Source organism: Macaca fascicularis, chromosome 13 (assembly GCF_037993035.2).
Source record: "Macaca fascicularis isolate 582-1 chromosome 13, T2T-MFA8v1.1".
Classification (NCBI taxonomy): Eukaryota; Metazoa; Chordata; class Mammalia; order Primates; family Cercopithecidae; genus Macaca; species Macaca fascicularis.
The window spans coordinates 116399016-116417784 of record NC_088387.1 but is presented as its reverse complement, the minus strand read 5'-3'; the positions used below and the strand labels follow the sequence as shown (position 1 = coordinate 116417784).

Genomic DNA, 18769 nt, shown 5'->3' with positions numbered 1-18769 from the left:
GCTACCGGGCGGGCTCGGGGCCGGGACGCCGGGGAGCGGCCGAGCCCCGCGGGGGACTCGCCGGGGAGCAGCTGCGCCCACCCCGGGGCAGGCCGGGCGCGGCGGACTCCGAGCCGGGCAGAGGCCGCAGTCTCAGGCTGGGCGCGTTCCCGAGTGTGTGCACACGGGGAGTGAGCGCGCGCCGTCCGCTGTCGCCGTCGGGCCTCCCGGGGACTGGGCACAAAGGCGCGCGGGGCCTCTCCCGGGACCCAGTCCTCGGTTCGCGCCGGCGCCCGGACCAGCCCGGTTCGCCCCTGGCCGCACGCTCCCCGTGGTGCCGCGCGCCGCTTCCGAGCATCCCGGGGAGAGGCGCATCTGTGCACACACGCGGATTTTTTAAAAATAACATATTTCTAGACATGCCTCCTCTCCCCCCCACCCCCATCTTTGCAAAAGCAGCCCGGAGGGCGGGGTGGAGGGGCGGGGCCTCCGAGTTAATAAAGGGAGATGGGCGGAGCCGGCCCCCAGCCATTGGCTAGCCGGGGGAGTGATGTCACCCATATGACACCGTGATAACTAGTTGAGAGAGAGACCTCAACTTTTTGCAGAAGGAGCGCGCGCGCCTGGGAGAGCTCGGGGTCCGGCTCTTGCGGTGGGAGCCACGAGCCGGAGAGAGGGGTCCCGGGCTGCCTCGACCGCCGTCGCCACCGCCTCTCCTGTCGCGACCGCAGCTCCCAGCGCGCCGGCGGCCGTCGCCGCCGAAGCCACCGCAGCCGCTGTGTGCAGCCTGGAAGGGGGGGCGGGGGGGAGGGGGGGAGCCGCGAAAGCAGGGTGCCGAGGACTTTGCAACTTGCCCAGGAAGGTGGAGGGGTGGGAGGGGGAGGGGGACCTCCGCACGAGACCCAGTGGCCCGGGTTGGAGCGTCCAGCCCCGCAGCGGATCATGGTGCAGCAGGCGGAGAGCTTGGAAGCGGAGAGCAACCTGCCCCGGGAGGCGCTGGACACGGAGGAGGGCGAATTCATGGCTTGCAGCCCGGTGGCCCTGGACGAGAGCGACCCAGACTGGTGCAAGACGGCGTCGGGCCACATCAAGCGGCCGATGAACGCTTTCATGGTGTGGTCCAAGATCGAACGCAGGAAGATCATGGAGCAGTCTCCAGACATGCACAACGCCGAGATCTCCAAGAGGCTGGGCAAGCGCTGGAAAATGCTGAAGGACAGCGAGAAGATCCCGTTCATCCGGGAGGCGGAGCGGCTGCGACTCAAGCACATGGCCGACTACCCCGACTACAAGTACCGGCCCCGGAAAAAGCCCAAAATGGACCCCTCGGCCAAGCCCAGCGCCAGCCAGAGCCCGGAGAAGAGCGCGGCCGGCGGCGGCGGCGGGAGCGCGAGCGGCGGCGCGGGCGGTGCCAAGACCTCCAAGGGCTCCAGCAAGAAATGCGGCAAGCTCAAGGCCCCCGCGGCCGCCGGCGCCAAGGCTGGCGCGGGCAAGGCGGCCCAGGCCGGGGACTACGGGGGCGCGGGCGACGACTACGTGCTGGGCAGCCTGCGCGTGAGCGGCGCGGGCGGCGGCGGCGCGGGCAAGACGGTCAAGTGCGTGTTTCTGGATGAGGACGACGACGACGACGACGACGACGACGAGCTGCAGCTGCAGATCAAGCAGGAGCCGGACGAGGAGGACGAGGAGCCGCCGCACCAGCAGCTCCTGCAGCCGCCGGGGCAGCAGCCGTCGCAGCTGCTGAGACGCTACAACGTCGCCAAAGTGCCCGCCAGCCCCACGCTGAGCAGCTCCGCGGAGTCTCCCGAGGGCGCAAGCCTCTACGACGAGGTGCGGGCCGGCGCGACCTCGGGCGCCGGGGGCGGCAGCCGCCTCTACTACAGCTTCAAGAACATCACCAAGCAGCACCCGCCGCCGCTCGCGCAGCCCGCGCTGTCGCCCGGGTCCTCGCGCTCCGTGTCCACCTCCTCGTCCAGCAGCAGCGGCAGCAGCAGCGGCAGCAGCGGCGAGGACGCCGACGACCTGATGTTCGACCTGAGCTTGAATTTCTCCCAAAGCGCGCACAGCGCCAGCGAGCAGCAGCTGGGGGGCGGCGCGGCGGCCGGGAACCTGTCCCTGTCGCTGGTGGATAAGGATTTGGATTCGTTCAGCGAGGGCAGCCTAGGCTCCCACTTCGAGTTCCCCGACTACTGCACGCCGGAGCTGAGCGAGATGATCGCGGGGGACTGGCTGGAGGCGAACTTCTCCGACCTGGTGTTCACGTATTGAAAGGGGCGCCCGCTGCTCGCTCTTTCTCTCGGCGGGTGCAGAGCTGGGTTCCTTGGGAGGAAGTTGTAGTGGTGATGATGATGATGATGATGATGATAATGATGATGATGATGGTGGTGTTGATGGTGGCGGTGGTAGGGTGGAGGGGAGAGAAGATGCTGATGATATTGATAAGATGTCGTGACGCAAAGAAATTGGAAAACATGATGAAAATTTTGGTGGAGTTAAAGTGAAATGAGTAGTTTTTAAACATTTTTCCTGTCCTTTATTTGTCCCCCCTCCCTTCCTTTATCGTGTCTCAAGGTAGTTGCATACCTAGTCTGGAGTTGTGATTTTTTTCCCAAAAAATGTGTTTTTGTAATTACTATTTCTTTTTCCTGAAATTCGTGATTACAACAAAGGCAGAGGGGGCGGGGCGGGGGAGGGGAGGTAGGACCCGCTCCGGAAGGCGCTGTTTGAAGCTTGTCGGTCTTTGAAGTCTGGAAGACGTCTGCAGAGGACCCTTTTGGCAGCACAACTGTTACTCTAGGGAGTTGGTGGAGATTTTTTTTTTTTTTTTTTTCTTAAGAGAACTTAAGGAACTGGTGATTTTTTTTAACAAAAAAAAAAAGGGACCATTGCAACTTTTGTTAATTTAATTTTTTTTTTTTTTTTTTTTTTTTTTTTTTTTTTTTGGAGGGAGAAAACTGATGTCTTCTATGCATCCGATTCTTAACAAAACTGCAGGGAGCTTGAAAAAATGCAGACTGTACAAACGCTTACAAAAAAAAAAAAACTGTGAACTGACTTAAGATCAGAGTTTACTTTTCAGATCAAATTGTTTATGGTTTTACAAATGTGATTTCTACTTGCCAACTTTTTTTTTGTAACTTGTTCCCTTATACCTCCTTGATTGAATACCAGACAGCCTAGACCTCAGTACAAAAGGTATTGAAACATTTTTGATACATAACAGACCTCAGTCTTTTTTAAAAATTAATATATTTTCAGGCGTATTTTTGTACAGTGAAAAGGGAACATTCTTGCTGTGTTTTTTCAGTAAGACTTTCAGGCACTTCTTCCCTTTTGATTTCTTTTTTTTTTCCTCTGTTTTTTAGCATGCAAGTATGTTGGTACGTTATGTCCTGGTTTAAAAAGGATTAAAATTTTAAAATAATCCTTGCATCTAAAGGCCTTGTGGTTTAAAAAAAAAAGCAAACTTTTTTTTTGTACAGCTATAGTAGAGATTTGTTCAATATTTGTAGGTAAAGATTTATTGAAAATGGTGATATAGACCTCAGAGCTGTTAGTTTAAAGATTGTATATGTACTGTACTATAGTAGGACTTTATGTATCTCATACGCTGTGATGTGGATGGGGCCCCAGATGGAAGGTTTGAAACTGGATTCTCGATTTTTAGCAAAAAAGAAAAAAAAGGCACATAGTTTAAAAAGTTTCTCATTTTGTGCAATATAATCTAAATAAAGTACAGACCATCTGCATATTTTGTAGCAAATGGTGGCAAAGCAGACTCAATGCACTGTCGACATCATTGCCTGTTTTTTTTTTTTTTTTTTTTTTTGTGCTGGAAGTCTGTATCTTGACAATTTTAATAAATCAGCTGGAACTGATAGAAACTCGCATCGCCAATAGTCTCTATGGAAGTCAAACTGGAGGTCCCGTTGTCGCAGAGCATTCGGTGGTGAGGCTGTTGTGTGCGCGGATGGGGGGAGGTGGCAGGAGATAATTCTACATTTAGCGGGTTAGGCTGAAAAGTGTTCAATTGGCAGGCTGATTTCTTTTACCTCTTCCGCTGGCTGTGAAAGACAGGGGAAGGGTGTTCTTTCTCTCTGCCCTCCCTTTCCATCTCCAGCTCCCCATTTCCTTTCTCACCTCCTCCACTCCCTGCCTCTTCTCCCCACCCACCCTGGCGGGCGGGCAGCGCGGAGGCTCGGAGCTGGCCGGGGAGGGGCGGATGGAGGGGCCTGGATTGCCAGCTCGCTTGGTCGGGGTCCTGTTAGCTGGGGCTTGTGTGTTCTCTGCGGCGGGCCGCGTCCCCGCTGAACCTCGCGGTGACAGCCGCCCTGGGCAGCGAGCGCTCGGGGCACTTCTATCCCCGCCTCTCAAAGGGTGGGGACAGCCGTTTCCAGATTTGAATTTTTTCTGTTCTTTATTTTTAACGCTGCATCTTCGCGTGTGCTCAGAGCTGGTTGTTGGCGGAGAACGCGGCGCAGTTTTTGACCTCTAGCGGTGAAGGGGGAAGGGGAAGAGAAGTGGTCGGTGTCTGTTTCCTTCTGTCCCCCGGGGCCGTGGAGCTGTCGGAGGGAAGGAGGACGGTGCGGGGAGGCAGGGAGCGCGGGGCGCGGCGGGACCCAGGCTGGGAGCGGGAGGGAGGTGGGAGTGGGGGGAGGACGCGGCAGGCTGGCCAAGGGCACCCCGAGGAACATGGCATGGCCTCTGTGCGATCCGAGTCGCGGCCTCCGGGGTGCCGGGGAGGGCCGAACCACTGGTGAGGGCGCGGGGAGCAGGGGGTGGCAGAGGGCGCCTGGGCGGTCACCCGGGACGCAAAAGGCAGAGAGCCCTGCCGCTCCGCGTCCCGGTGCCTGGCTCTTCTTGCCTCGCCACCGCGTGCTCCTGGGCGCGCCCCGCCGCGGGCCCTGGAGGCGCGTGGAGACTCCAGCGCTGGCGTCCCGGGCCCGCGGGCCGGGGAGGGAAGCCTCGGGGCTGCGGGGTGAGAGGAAGAAAGCAAACCCGGGAAGCAGGCGGCCGCCGCACCCGCGCACCCCGGGCCCTCACCACGCCCTCCCCGCGCGCCGGCTCAGGGGCTGCCCAGGAATCAGCTCCCCGGGGGCCGCCGCAACAAAGGTGGATCCCCATCTCGATTGTTCTCCAGGAGCCTCTTGGGGGCTCGGGCGGCGGCGCGGGCGCGACCCATCCCGCTGGCTCTCCCTGCTCGCTGAGCACCTTTTGCCTGTCCACACCCCCTCGCTCCCCACCATTTTTCCTGACCGGCCTGTGTCCCCAAGCCCTCGCGGCAGGCCAGGGCAGGCGATCGCGGCCGGGCACGCGCGCCCCGGGCTCCCGCCCCCCTTCTGAGCCTCCGCCGCCTCTTTCCGCTGGGGCTGGGAGGAGGGAGGCTGGGAGGCTGCTCGGGGCCCAGCGTGCCAGCCCCGGAGTTCAGCCTCTTGAGCTGCGGCGCCTGCAGCGGGGGAGGTTTGCAGTGGCTAATTGAAACTCGCTGCAAAATCACCACGACTCTTTCACCTACTGAAATGATTGACCGAGGTTTGGCCTTCCATTTTTACTGAGATTTGGCGAGACCGAATGGAAGCGTCCGCACAGTAACTGCAGCTGCTAGGCCAAAGGGGCCCCAGCGCCCTTCCCTCCTCCCCTCCCGCTTGCTTTTGCCTTACTAGATCTTACCACCTCCTCACCCCCGGCCCCCCGACTGCGAACTCGGGCCTCTCACCCGCCCCCAGCCTCCCGCTCTGGGCGAGCCTCCTCCCCAGCCCCCACCCCTGGGATGCGAAGCCAGCAAGCTTTTGCTGCGGATGGACAGGTTTCTTTTCTGTGGCTTTTTCCTTTCGATAAACCATCAGATTTCAGTAGTACACTTGGGAAAAGAAGGGGCTGATGGCGTTAACCAGGTTCTCAATATAGAACTGGATTTCTGGAGTTGTTTACCTTACCCCTCACCCCCTCAACATGTAGACTAATGCAGCCTTTGGTGGTACATTTATTTTAGCCACGAATAATTAAACCAGCGGTTTACAATTGACACTTGCTCCGTGCTGGTGATTTTACGTGGCAGCCCTCTGCTGCAGTTCCGAAACTTGTTGACAACGTAAACCCATTGATAGGCTGATCTATGTATTTTGAAAACCTGAAAACTTGGCATGTATTTTATGTTTTAATCATGGATGAATCTTGGACATTTTCTGTGGTGAAGTGGAAACTTTAAGTAAATTAGTAAAGTAATAATTTGGCCTCAGAATGGGAAGAGATAGTCAAGATTTTTTTTTTAAAGCCATGTGGCCTAACTTGATAGAAAAATAAAAGTAATTGGTTGGCAACCTAAATTTAAAACCTGTTAGAACTCAGGACAGGCGCTTCAATGCGCTTTTTAACAATATTTAAGGCTGTTTTGATGAGTGCATTGTGAAAATCATCTTAATGAATTCTTTTTTGAATGTCTAAAACATAATATAATATACAAGGTATTCTTGCCACTGGATAGTCTTCAATAAAAGTTTAATTGATTTTTTTTTTGTTGGTCTCTTAAGTAAGTCTTATTTTTAACTAGGCATTGACAGAATATCTTAAAATGGTAATCTGGGGGTGGGGGGTGGGCGCTGTGTGCACGGCAGCCTAGCCAGTGGGGATCCTGCTGTTTATTATAAGTAGTTCACAGACTCTGATGGCATTTTGGTAAGCTTTCCATCTTTAAGAAATTGAACCAGCATTCTCTTACTAATTCTTTAAACTGTGGAAGTAATTTCCAGTTCTTACACTCTGATATGCATCCCTTTTATTTAAAAAAAATGCTAATAAAAGGCAGTGTACTTAAACTGTGCTTTGCAAATATTATGTATGTTATGAATGACTACAGACACTGGGCAAATTATTTGTAGAATGATTATCCTTTAGCTAGAGAAAGAAATCATTACAACTCTTTTGGGCAGAGATGTTTCTTTTTAATGTTAATCAAGGGGAAGTGATTTAAATATGCATAAATGTAGCAGTCAGGGTGATTTAGTTGTTTTTTTCGTGAAAGAAAAAGACTCAAAAGACAACACTTATTTTTCTCTTCTCTGGGAGTTGAAATCATAATCATCTGATACTAGTACAGTACAAGAAATTTACATTTGTTTTTTACTTCAGAATTTAAGTGACTTTTGCCCAAGGAATTTGAGAAATAAGGCAAATAAGTTGCTCTATTTTAAAGTAGTCATTCAATATAAATATATTATATCAATCTTAACTTTCTTATTCTCTGATATGGTTAATAATGTGTATATTCTTACTTTTCTTCTAATGGGCATATGTATCCTTGTGGACACTTTGAGAGAGGTTTTCTTGGACTCTCCCATTTATAGAATCTTTATACTCTTTTACTGTGTGGTTCCCTGCTTTTAACAGATTTCTGAGGCAAATATATTTGTGCTTTTTTCTTATGTAGGAAGACCAGCGAAAATAGTTTACTGAGTTGTCAATTTTATCAGTAGATAAGAAACTTTCTTTATTACAGTTTCAGGGAAGATTTTTTCAGGATATTTCTCAGTTATTCTAAGGGCCAAATTTTATAAAATTTCCATTAGGAATGTCAGTTTCAAATACCCTTTGTATAGCCTAAGCCTGTGAGGATAACGAGAATGAGCCTTACCTATCCTAACACAGGAATTTACAAGTTCCCAAAGTTACCGTCTCCATGTAACTCTTGACATACTTTTCTGAGATTTGGCTTATTTTTATTATTGGTTCTTTCTCACTGTTCATTCTATTTGATTTATTCTACAACATCCCCTTTTATTTGATGATCTGGAAAATTCTGCTCTTTGATAACAACTCAGGATTTTTTTTGTTCAGTTTTGTTTTTTGCCCCTTCTTGTGGAGCCTACGTTTTTAACCACAATAAAGATGAAACGAAATTCATGAAACTGAGCTCTCTTCCATTTTACTTACTGCTGGCTTTTTTTTCCCCTTGATTCCTACCGTATCTTCATTTTTTTCATTGTATTTATTTAACACTACCTATATCCATTAGCTGCCTAATTAGTTTTATCTGTTCCATGTGGATGCAGTGAGTTTATAAGAGAATTTCACAAACAAGTAGTTTTTTAGTGAACTTAAAATAAACAGAATTTTAAAGGAGACCTATTTTTATACTCAATAAAAGCACAAAAGTGCAGAAAGTATAAAACGGCTTACAAAGGGAGACACAAGTTCATAATGTTCCGTGTATAAAAGTAATAACTCTATTGGGTAGAGATATTCGTACAAGATCTAGCACCTCTGCCAGTGCACAGATAGGACTGTTTTAAATGATTTGGGAACTTCTAGTTGCCTGCAGTTGCAAACAGAGAACTTCTCTACAGAGAAACAAACCACTAAAAGCAATATGATCGAGTTGAGATGTGGTTTCCAACGAGCAATTGGTGAATTTAAGCAACCTGGATGTGCATATGTGGAGGCTCCCGTCTCACTGTTTGATCAAACTTCTTTTATGTAGTCACATAGACTCGATTTTCTCTGCTGTGAAAATGACTAAATAAAGCAATATGACAAAAACTTTAAAAAGGCATAAAAAATAGGATTTCCTCTAGGCTCCTCGAAGAGATTTCTTTAATACAATACTTGTCTTACTTTCTTAGACACATTACATTTCCCCTTCCAGAAAAAAAAGCAGAACAATTGGAAGTAATTTATCATATAAAGAATTTTGATCAAATAGATATTGACAAAGGGCCCTCTGTCACATTTTTCTTCATCCAGCTTTTGTTCAAAAACAGTATGCCTCCTCCCTTGAATCACATGGGGAGAACCGTTATACGCCATTCTCATTAATTTCCCATTTTGTCTACTTTTACTCTTGTACATATGTTGTGGGTTTAAGAGTCTTTTGCATTTGTTCTGTGACACCTTTTTTTGAATTGACTGTTTTAAAACGGAGGCCTATTTTTTCCGGTTTGGGACTCCTAGTGGTTATGGCATCCCATAATGCTTCGTGACGGCCACCAGGACAGAACCACCTGATGTTTTAGAGCAGTTTTCAGCATGACACTGTTAACAAGTGTGTATTTTCCAAGGCCACATGAAACTTACTTTCTTAGCCACTCCAGGTTTGGGAGCAGAAAAGCTGAAAAACCCTTTTGTGTAGAAGTCTGAGTGGTTTGTGGGGGGGACCTTTTTTAGAGTTTGCATGCCAGCGCACGACCTGTTGCTGTGAAACAGAGAGAAGGTAAAGCTACCTGAGGCAGTGCGCTGGAGGATGAAGTGTTTGATAGCACTAGGGGGGAAAGAAAATGCATGGCAAAGTTTCGTCTTCTCGTAGACTATCTAGCATGCAGAGTGTAGTGTGTTGAAACGGTGTATGACATTGCTGTATCAAAGTTGTAAAATTAAGCATTATTTATTGAAAACTATGTATTTTTTTGTAAAAACCTGATCACATAGAGAATATCAGTGGCTTGTGCTTGTGCTTCAATCGAACCAGCTTCTTGACCCACCCCCCCTTGGTATGCAGTGTTAATGCTCAGGGTTGAAAATAGTACACTCCAATGTCTCTTTTGCAAGAGTTTTTCACAGAGGATTACATTTGTTCAAAAGACTCTAATAAAATTGTGTGATCAATCTTCACTTGTGGTTTTTATGTGACTTTTTTCTAGTTTTGCATTTGATAACTGCTGTTTAATTCTGAAAATGTTGTCGCAAACCAGATGTTAGGGACAGGCTTGAAGATTCCTGATGTCTCAGCACCCAGCGCGGCTGTCAGCCTCGGCAGGAGGAAGCCCACGGAAAGTGAGTTTTCTGGGCAGGTTGGAGAGCTGCTGACAGTGGGAATGCGTATGGTGATCACATCTCGATATATTAAACTGGCCGATAGAGCCAATAAAACCACAGACAAAGTGTAGAGGGGTAGATTAACATGTTTTGTCAGAAACGTTTGAAGTAGAAAACGAAGGGAAAATATCAGGGGCAGTTGCTGCTATTGTATTCAATGCCAGCAAACTCCATTCCTTGGTGTCCTTTTTTTCCTATAAACAATTTACAGTGTAAATGTATTTTGACATAGAAATCATTCTGTATTGAGATTCTTGATATAAAATGCTTTTATGAAAGCCTGTAAGTGATCCTTGGAATAATTATCAGATTTTTTAAAAGATGTGTTTACATGGTGAGTGTGTGTTGCATATTAAATTTGGTTTTGTAGAAATGTTTGTGTTGTATTCTAAAAAAAATCTCAAAGTGCGCAATTAACACAACCACTCTTAGGTTCTTGGTTATGTCAATTTCCACTACAAACCAAAGAACAAATATCAGACCTGTCTATGGCAACTTTTTCTAATAGTTATATCATTTATTCAATGTTTTGACCTCATTTCAGAATATTTTTGAATGTCTTTCATCTTGGTAGGATTTTCTTTTTATACCTTTTGAAGGAAACAAAACATAGACCCTGTAGAATTTTTATCTAGCAAAGAAGGTCCTTGCAGTGAACACTAATAGATCCTCAATATGTGTCAAATTCCCCCATTGGGACTCCTTGTACTATTTGCTATACAATTTACCTTTCAGTGATGTGGTGTTTTTCTTAAAGAGATTTTTTTTCTAAAATGTAATAAATTTATTGACACCTTTGGTTAAAATGTCACTGTTATAATTTTTAAGAAAACAAAATGTTGAAACATTGATCTTCTCCCAGTAAATCTAGGAGTGAGGGGAAGAGTTGATGGGATCTTTCCTTCAGTGATAGCTCATCTATAAATGTCCTAAATATAGTCTCCTCTCATACAATGTCATGATCCAAATACGGATAGTAATAGCCTTGTCAGAGAATATGTCGGTTCTCCACAAAAGTCATTTCTTTCATAAAACGAATAGCTTGGTGAACTTGACAAAATTGAATCCTGATTATCACATTGGTCAGAGCACATCCTATTTCATTAAAAATGCCATTCTTTCGGTGTTTGGAGAACATGGAGAGTGGAAGGAGGTCCTAGCCGAGCAGCTCTTCGTGCCACTTTATATTCAGTCTTTTGATAGCACTGAACGGCAGAGCTACACATTCTGTGACCTATGATCAAACAGACAACTGGATCTAACCATCAAAGGCAGTACATGAGGAAAAGTTAGGAGAGAGAAGATTTTTGACCCTTTAAAGATTTCTTTCTGTTAAATCATCACCAAGGTGTATTTAGCTTGTGTTTAAATACCACAGGTGCCAATCATTTCTGCCATCCTTATTCTGTTCTGAAGGATTTTGCAAACTCACATTTCCAGCTGGACTAAATGACCATGTTCCGCTCAGTGCCCCTTGGCTACTAACCAGAGAGCAGCGCATGGACTGTAGGCTTGCTCAGAACCGGGACTCACTCAGTCTGTCCTAAGATTTGAACTGCACTAATAACCAGGCTTCTCAGTCCCAGATTTGCAGTTAAAAAACACACACACAGGTCTAGTTCTTGGTGAGAGTGGAGTTGGGAGGCCAAGAGGAGTTCTGAAGCCTGAGGTAGCCACCACCACAAGCTGAAACGAGGAGGTTGGAAACAGGAGGAAAACCTAGAAAGCAGAGAAATCATAAGGGAGAACCACAGGAGCCCTGAGAGGAGAAATCTGGGGTATCTGGGAGAGGCGGGCTTTGGCAGCCCTCTGCCCCAGCTCTATGGGATTTCCTGCAGCAAGTCTGTGGCCAGGCTGCTGGCAGACTGGGAGGTATTTGGCTATTCCTTGTTACTAACAAAAACGTAATTTTTTGTTTGAATGGCAACAAAGCCAGACAAAAAATTACATTCCCTTTGCTCCCTTGCAGAGAGAGATGACCATGTGACATAGTTCCGGTCAATGAGGCTTTAGTGAAAGTTTTTCACTGAGCCCTCCAGGAAAACCCCTCCACAGGTAGGCATACATAGTGGGTATGCACCTTTCTGCATTTGCTGCTTCCTTCCATCTGGGGTGTAGGTGTAATGGCTTGAGTTGCAGGTGTGATCTTGTGATCGAGAAAGAGGAAAAAGCAATTTCAGATTCCTCGAGCAGCCACGACAAACTTGAGCCACTGAATCACTGCCAACTGCGGCACTGTGTTTGAGTAAGCTACAGTTACTTGGATTTAAATGTAGCCAAACCAAAACTCTAAAAAGTTTCTATTTTCCTGGGATTATTTGAGTGGATTTGTGTTTCTCTTCCCCCACTGAGTAAAACTACAAAGAGTTTAAATAGCTGACGAGGGAGGAGGATGTTTTAAACACTGGAAAATGTTAATACATGGAGAGACTTTAGTAAAACTCATAAAAGTTGATGAAAATATTTTTAAAACAGGTAAAGAGAAAAAGAAAGAGATGTCAAGAATTTTTACAATCACAAATAGGACACCAGGTTTCCACTTACATTTCATGTTTATTTTATATAAATATGTCCATTAAGATTTGTTTGAGAATTGCCTATACATTTGCAGGGCTTCTCAGCTTGATGATGATACAAGATCACTCTTCGTCTTCACATGTCAAGCATTTCCTGATTCCATTGCCAGCATGTACTCTTCTGGGTGCATAGTTTCTCACTAATCCAATCCTGCCAGATTAAACTAAGCTTCACTTGATTTGGTAGATGGCATCTTCAAAATGAAGGGGCCCTCAGATACTATTTACTCCCATTTTTTTCCTAACATTTAAAAATTTCGGTTTTCCAACTCATAGAATATTGCAAGCAATAGACATTGAACACCAGGAAGGATGAGAGGGCAAGAGAGGGGTGAGAAATTACTTATTGGGCACAAGGTACATTATTTGGATGATGGTTACAATAAAAGCCCAGTCTTTACAACTACACAATATTTCTATGTAACAAAACTGCACTGGTACCCCTTAAATTTGTACAAAATAAATAAGAAATGAAAGGCCAATATAAGCACGCTTTCTCGAAAAAAGAAGGAAGTATCACAAGTAATATATTTAGAGTGGTGAATTGAGAACCTGAAGAAACAGCCAGAAAAAAAAGAAAAAGAAAAAATGATTAGCAAGGTGGCTATAAAAAGCAAACAAAAAGCTAAAAAGTCTGGGATAATTTAGTTTAAAGATAAACAAGTCTACTCAAATGACCCCTGAGTGCAACACTGTGTCAGATGATGTTACAAAGATCGGTGTTTATAATATTGACACTAACTTCTCAGAAGACTCTTGCACCATGTTCATTATGGCTATTTACAGAGGCAGGGAAGTATGAAATCTTGCTTAAGTATTCTACTGGACATTTTAAATGGAACAAGAAGTTTAGGAAGAATTGCTTTTGCAAAACCCTCTCACTTGAGAGTAGTCTCTAAATGAAAGTATTTTTGGTCCAAGAGCTAGTAGAAGATAACACAGGGAAGAAGCCTATGCTTTGTGGGCACTAAAGAGGTGGAACAGAATACTCCAGTGAAGTCACCCCATGTGACCGAGATCCTACAGTTCAGTCCGAGTCTGCACAATCCAGAAGATGGAGCAGAAGCAGATGAGATGGCTACAAAACTGGTGGGAAGGAGGAGTGCCAGCCCAGCCCCAAGAAGGGAGGCCGGGGTGGAGGATCCAGGGAGGCTGGGGTGGAGGAGCTAAGAAGGGGTGGAGGAGCTGAGAAGGGGTGGTGGAGCTGGGTGGCTGGGATGGAGGAGCTGGGAGGCTGGGATGGTGGAGCTGGGTGGCTGGGATGGAGGAGCTGGGAGGCTGGGATGGTGGAGCTGGGAGGCTGGGGTGGAGGAGCTGGGAGGCTGGGTTGGAGGAGCTGGGAGGCTGGGGTGGTGGAGCTGAGAAGGGGTGCACGAGCTGGGATGCAGGGGTGGAGGAGCTGGGGTGGCCGGGGTGGAGGAGCTGAGAAGGGGTGCATGAGCTGGGATGCAGGGGTGGAGGAACTGGGGAGGCCAGGGTAGAAGAGTTGAGACCTAGGTAGAGGAGCTGGGGAGGCTGGGGTGGAGGAGCTGGGGGGCAGAGGTGGAGGAGCAGGAAGGCAGGGGTGGAGGAGCAGGGGAGAAAGGGGTGGAGGAATAGGGGATGCCAGGGTGGAGAAGTTGAGGAGAATGGGGTGGAGGAGCAGAGGGGGCAAGGGTGGAGGAGCCGGGGAGGCCGGGGTGGAGGAGTTGAAAAGGAGTGGAGTAGGGGAGGCCGGGGTGGAGGAGCTGGGGGGTCCGGGTTGGAGGAGCTGGGGGGAGCGTCAGGGTGGACGAATAGGGAAGGTTGGAGTGGAGGACCTGGGGAGGCTGGGGTGGAGGAACTGGGGAGGCTGGGGTGGAGGAACTGGGGAGGCTTGGGTGGAGGATGTGAGAAGGGGTGGAGTTGGGGAGGCTGGGGAGGAGGAGCTAGGAGGCCGGGGTGAAGGAGTTGAATCGGCCAGGGTGGAGGAGTTGAAGAGACCGGGGTGGAGGAACTGGGGAGGCCGGGTGGAGGAGTTGTGGAGACTAAGGTGGAGGAGCAGGGGAAGAAGGGGTGGAGGAACAGGGGAGACAGGGGTGGAGCTGGGGGAACCGGGGTGGAGAAGCCGGAGAGACCAGGGTGAAAGAGTTGAGACCTAAGTGGAGGAGCTGGGGAGGCTGGGATAAAGGAGCTGGGAGGCTGGGGTGGAGAAGCTGGGAGTACCAGGGTGGAAGAACAAGGGAGGCAGGGGTGGAGAAGCTCGGAAGACTCAGGTGGAGAAGCTGAGAAGACCCGGGTGGAGGAGTGGGGGTGGCAGGGGTGGAGGAGCAGGGAGGCTGGGGTGGAGGAATAGGGGAGGCCAGGGTGGAGAAATTCATGAAAATGGGGTGGAGGAGCAGGGGAGGCAGGGGTGGAGGAGCTGAGAAGCGGTGGAGTTGGGGAGGCAGAGGTGGAGGAGCTGAGAAGTGGTGGAGTTGGGGAGGCAGGGGTGGAGGAGTTGGGAGGCCAGGGTGGAGGAGTTTAGGAGGCCGGGGTGGAGGAGTTCGGGAGGCTAGAGTGGAGGAGTTGGGGAGAAAGGGGTGGAGGAACAGGGGAAGAAGGGGTGGAGGAGCAGAGGAGGCAGGGGTGGAGCTGGAGGGACCGGAGTAGAGGAGCTGGGGAGTCCAGTGTGGAGGACTTGAGGAGACCAGGGTGGAGGAGCAGGGCAGGCAGGGTTGGAGGAATTGAGGAGACTGGGGTGGAGGAGCTGAGGAGGCCGAGGTAGAGGAGCTAGGGAGGCTAGGGTGGAATAGAGGAGACCGGGGTGGAGGAGTTGGGGAGGCCGGGATGGAGGAATTGAGGAGACCGGGGTGGAGGAGTTGGGGAGGCCGGGATGGAGGAATTGAGGAGACCGGGGTGGAGGAGTTGGGGAGGCCGGGATGGAGGAATTGAGGAGACCGGGGTGGAGGAGTTGGGGAGGCCGGGATGGAGGAATTGAGGAGACCGGGGTGGAGGAGTTGGGGAGGCCGGGATGGAGGAATTGAGGAGACCGGGGTGGAGGAGTTGGGGAGGCCGGGATGGAGGAATTGAGGAGACCGGGGTGGAGGAGTTGGGGAGGCCGGGATGGAGGAATTGAGGAGACCGGGGTGGAGGAGTTGGGGGGCTGGGGTAGAGAAACAGGGAGGCAGGGGTGGAGGAGCAGGGTCAGCCTTTCCTGGGGACGGCAGCTGGGGCAGCCACACCGGGTAGGGCACACTGGGTGGAGGTGGTGACGGGAGGATGAATTCAACATGAGTAAAACATGGAATTTGGTTGCGTTTGGAGTAAGGGAAGAACTGGTGTCTGTGAGTCTGATGGCGAGCTGGGCGGGTGTGACCTGGAAGGGTGGGCAGGTGGGGCAGGGCGCCCCGGAGGGAGCCAGGAGCCACTCGCTGGGCACTGAACGTGCCGGTTGTGCCTGGGACTACCCTGGGCAGCGCCGCTCCCCGCCCGCACGGCTCCCGTGGACGGGGCCCTCCTCTCTCCGTGCGTCCTGTCGGTGCCAGGGCGTTGGCGGTCGCGGGAGGTCTTGGAGGCTCATGGGCGGTCAAGGGTGTTCTCACGCGGCAAAGGCCTCTCGTGCCTGGAGGAGCCTGAGCTCTGAGGTCTGAATGACTTGGTTTCCGGAATTCTTTCCGCTGCTTTTGACCACGGGACTCTGCAGCCTTGCTAATCTGCCCCGTGCTTGGGTCTCCTCTAGGTCTAGGAGAGGGTGTGGACGGGAGGAAATCTAAGTCCGTGGAGACGTCGCCCTCTGGCTCTAACCTGTGAGAACGGGGTTCCTTCTGCCTAGTGGACCCCGCTCTCCAGAGCCTGGGACCCCGGCAGGTGCTTCAGATGAAGGAGCCGGGAGGAGCCGACTGGCTTTCCTTCCCGCCGGGATCCGAGAAAACGTGCGGTCAGGACTCCGAGCGGCGAACCCTCAAGGGGAAGAAAAGGCCCCGTGGGGAATGCGCACTGTGTCGGCGCTGGCACCAGTTGCGTTCTGGAAAAGAAACTGCAACGAAAAGAGATGGCAGCCGTGACCTCTGCTCTGTATTTCCTTCCTCTTCAGAGCAGAAAATGGGATTTAATAGTTTCTTGAGGGGCGGGAGATCCCAGCTAGGGCAGAGTGTAGCCATCGTTTTCGGCTCTGACACACTCGAGGGATGTCATCCACATGTGTAATAGGTACGAATTTGGACAAATCCAGTGGAAAGAATACTGCAACAGCTTCTCGCAATTACTTCGATAATTCGCAATTGCTCTATTAACATTGTATCAAGAATGGTGGGTCACTTTGGACTGTTCAGTAGATAAGATAGGCTAAGGGTTAAAGGGTGTTCAGCCTCCCACCCACCAAGAAACACACAGGCGAAACAGTGAGAGGAAGAGTTAGAAGTGATTTTAAATAGACTGTGATTGCTAAAGTCAGTCAATCATCTCCAAACTGTGGTCTGCTTCAATCATTAGTTAGAAATGGCTTGTGAAAGGCCTCATAGAAGACTGCCCACACCACGATGCATTGAGAAATTGTTTTCTAGTGCAGTGGTCTTTAAAAGCAATTGCTACCATCCTCAGAAACTGTGCAGGATCATGTATAGGGATGAAGAAAAACACAAATTGGAGTGCTTTATTTGTACTTCTTTTCTAGCTTACAAAAAAAATGAAGAGATTATACTTCGTTAACATTTAATGACTACATTAACAGTTGTACATGGACATGATTTTTAAAATAATACATACATTAGGGATACCTGCGTAAAAGACTTAATGGATAGAATCACCAGATGAGACTAGATTCTAAGCCTCTGTTCCAGAATAGAGAACAGATTCTGTGCTATACTGGAAGGGACAGTGGATGAAGAATCCAAAGAATGCCTTTCAATTCTGGCGAGCTGCCAGGTCAGCTGTGCAGTATTAGGTAACTTGATTTACCTTTCTGGTCCTCTGTTTTCTCATGCATAAATTGGTGGCTAAACTAGATCATATTGGAGGTTTCTTTTAGGTCCAATAAATAATGCAATAGTTGCTGTTTATTTGTACTCAGAGTGCCGGCTTGGAGGCACCAGTATAAACTCTGCTTCCACATCTGGGAGGGAGAGCGAATGAACAGATAGGGCAAGACAGTGAGACTGGGGTCTGTGGAAACAGGGGAAGGCAAGTTTCAACTAAGGATATTCACGTTCAAAACATTTAAAATACCCAGTGGGTCAAACTGAATGGCCATTGGCCCCCTTATCTTGTTGTTTTGGGGATGGTCAGTGGTTTTGAAGGCACTGGTTACTCTGCTCTGGGACAGAGCTATTTTGAACTTTACAATGGGGAGAAGAGAAGCAGTTGTCTTCCAGAACAGCAAATTTTCAAACTCAAGTTTGATGTGATGGAAAAAAAATGTTTCTTTTTTATCGTTATTTCAGTTGACAAACTTCTTTAACCGAGAAAGCATGCCAATATTACAGCATTAATAAGATACTGTAATGTTTCATAAAACATAAATCTGGTTTCTAAACGTACCAAACAAACATCAAAATCACACAATCAAAAGTACAGATTTCTGGGTCTACTTCCCAGAATACAGATTCCATGTGTTTGAAAAAAGCCTGGAGTCTATATCTTTAATCAATGCATTCAACTAACTCAAAAGCTGTTCAGCCACAGACCAGTGGCTGCCACTCATGGCTCTTAAGTCAGTGAAGGAATGACACACACACAATTATTTTGTCAAAAATCAGTTTCTTTGAGCCAAAAAGGAAGTTTTCTATTAATACCACAATCTGCCTCACCCCCTCTATAGCTTTGGTCATGCCTCTTTCTATAAAATTTTGTTGTGCGTGAAGCTTTGGGTGTTGTTGAGCACACACAGATGAAAGATGGTTCCTGTCTCCAGGGGCTTGTAGTAGCCAGATGGGTGAGAGCCGAGTCTGAGAGGCACATCTGCAATGCTCACCTGCACACTGAGAGCTGGGACTGAGGTGAACAAGGCCCCAGCCCAGGCAGCAGCCCCGGCTAGGGAGGCAGGAAAAATGCCTGAGTCTTGAAGGTACATGGAAGGAAAAGGACAGAGGTAGGCTCTCCAGGCAGCAACTGGCAAGGAGTTGGAGACAGTGAATGTGGCCCTGGAGCTGTACAGAGTGGGAGGTTAGCAAGGCACAATGCAGATAGCCAGGACACATGGGCTGGCTGCAGCCTTGGTCTTGTTCTGACACAGGACACTTGTGCGTAGAGTTGGATCCTGTTTTTTAAGTCTCTTCTTTTAACTGGCCCCTGTGATCAGACCTGAGACCTATGTTTTACAGATGTGGTCTGAGAGTTGGGGTAAACCAAGTCATATTAAATGCACACCTGGATTTTTCCATTGCTGGCTCACTGACTAACAGTGCTATAGTGGGGGAAAAGTTGAGAAAATAAAGAAAAATGGGAAACCCCAGAGGCCCGTGAATAATCTG

General features: G+C 49.0%; 1 protein-coding gene across 1 annotated transcript; it reads left to right on the top strand.

Annotated features, from left to right (window-relative positions):
* The first annotated feature begins 583 nt into the window (after positions 1–583).
* Positions 584–3742, top strand: SOX11 (SRY-box transcription factor 11). Its single transcript, XM_045369854.3, has one exon. It carries the CDS (start codon positions 922–924, stop codon positions 2245–2247), a length of 1326 nt encoding a protein of 441 aa, XP_045225789.1. The 5' UTR covers positions 584–921; the 3' UTR covers positions 2248–3742.
* The last annotated feature ends 15027 nt before the right edge of the window (positions 3743–18769 follow it).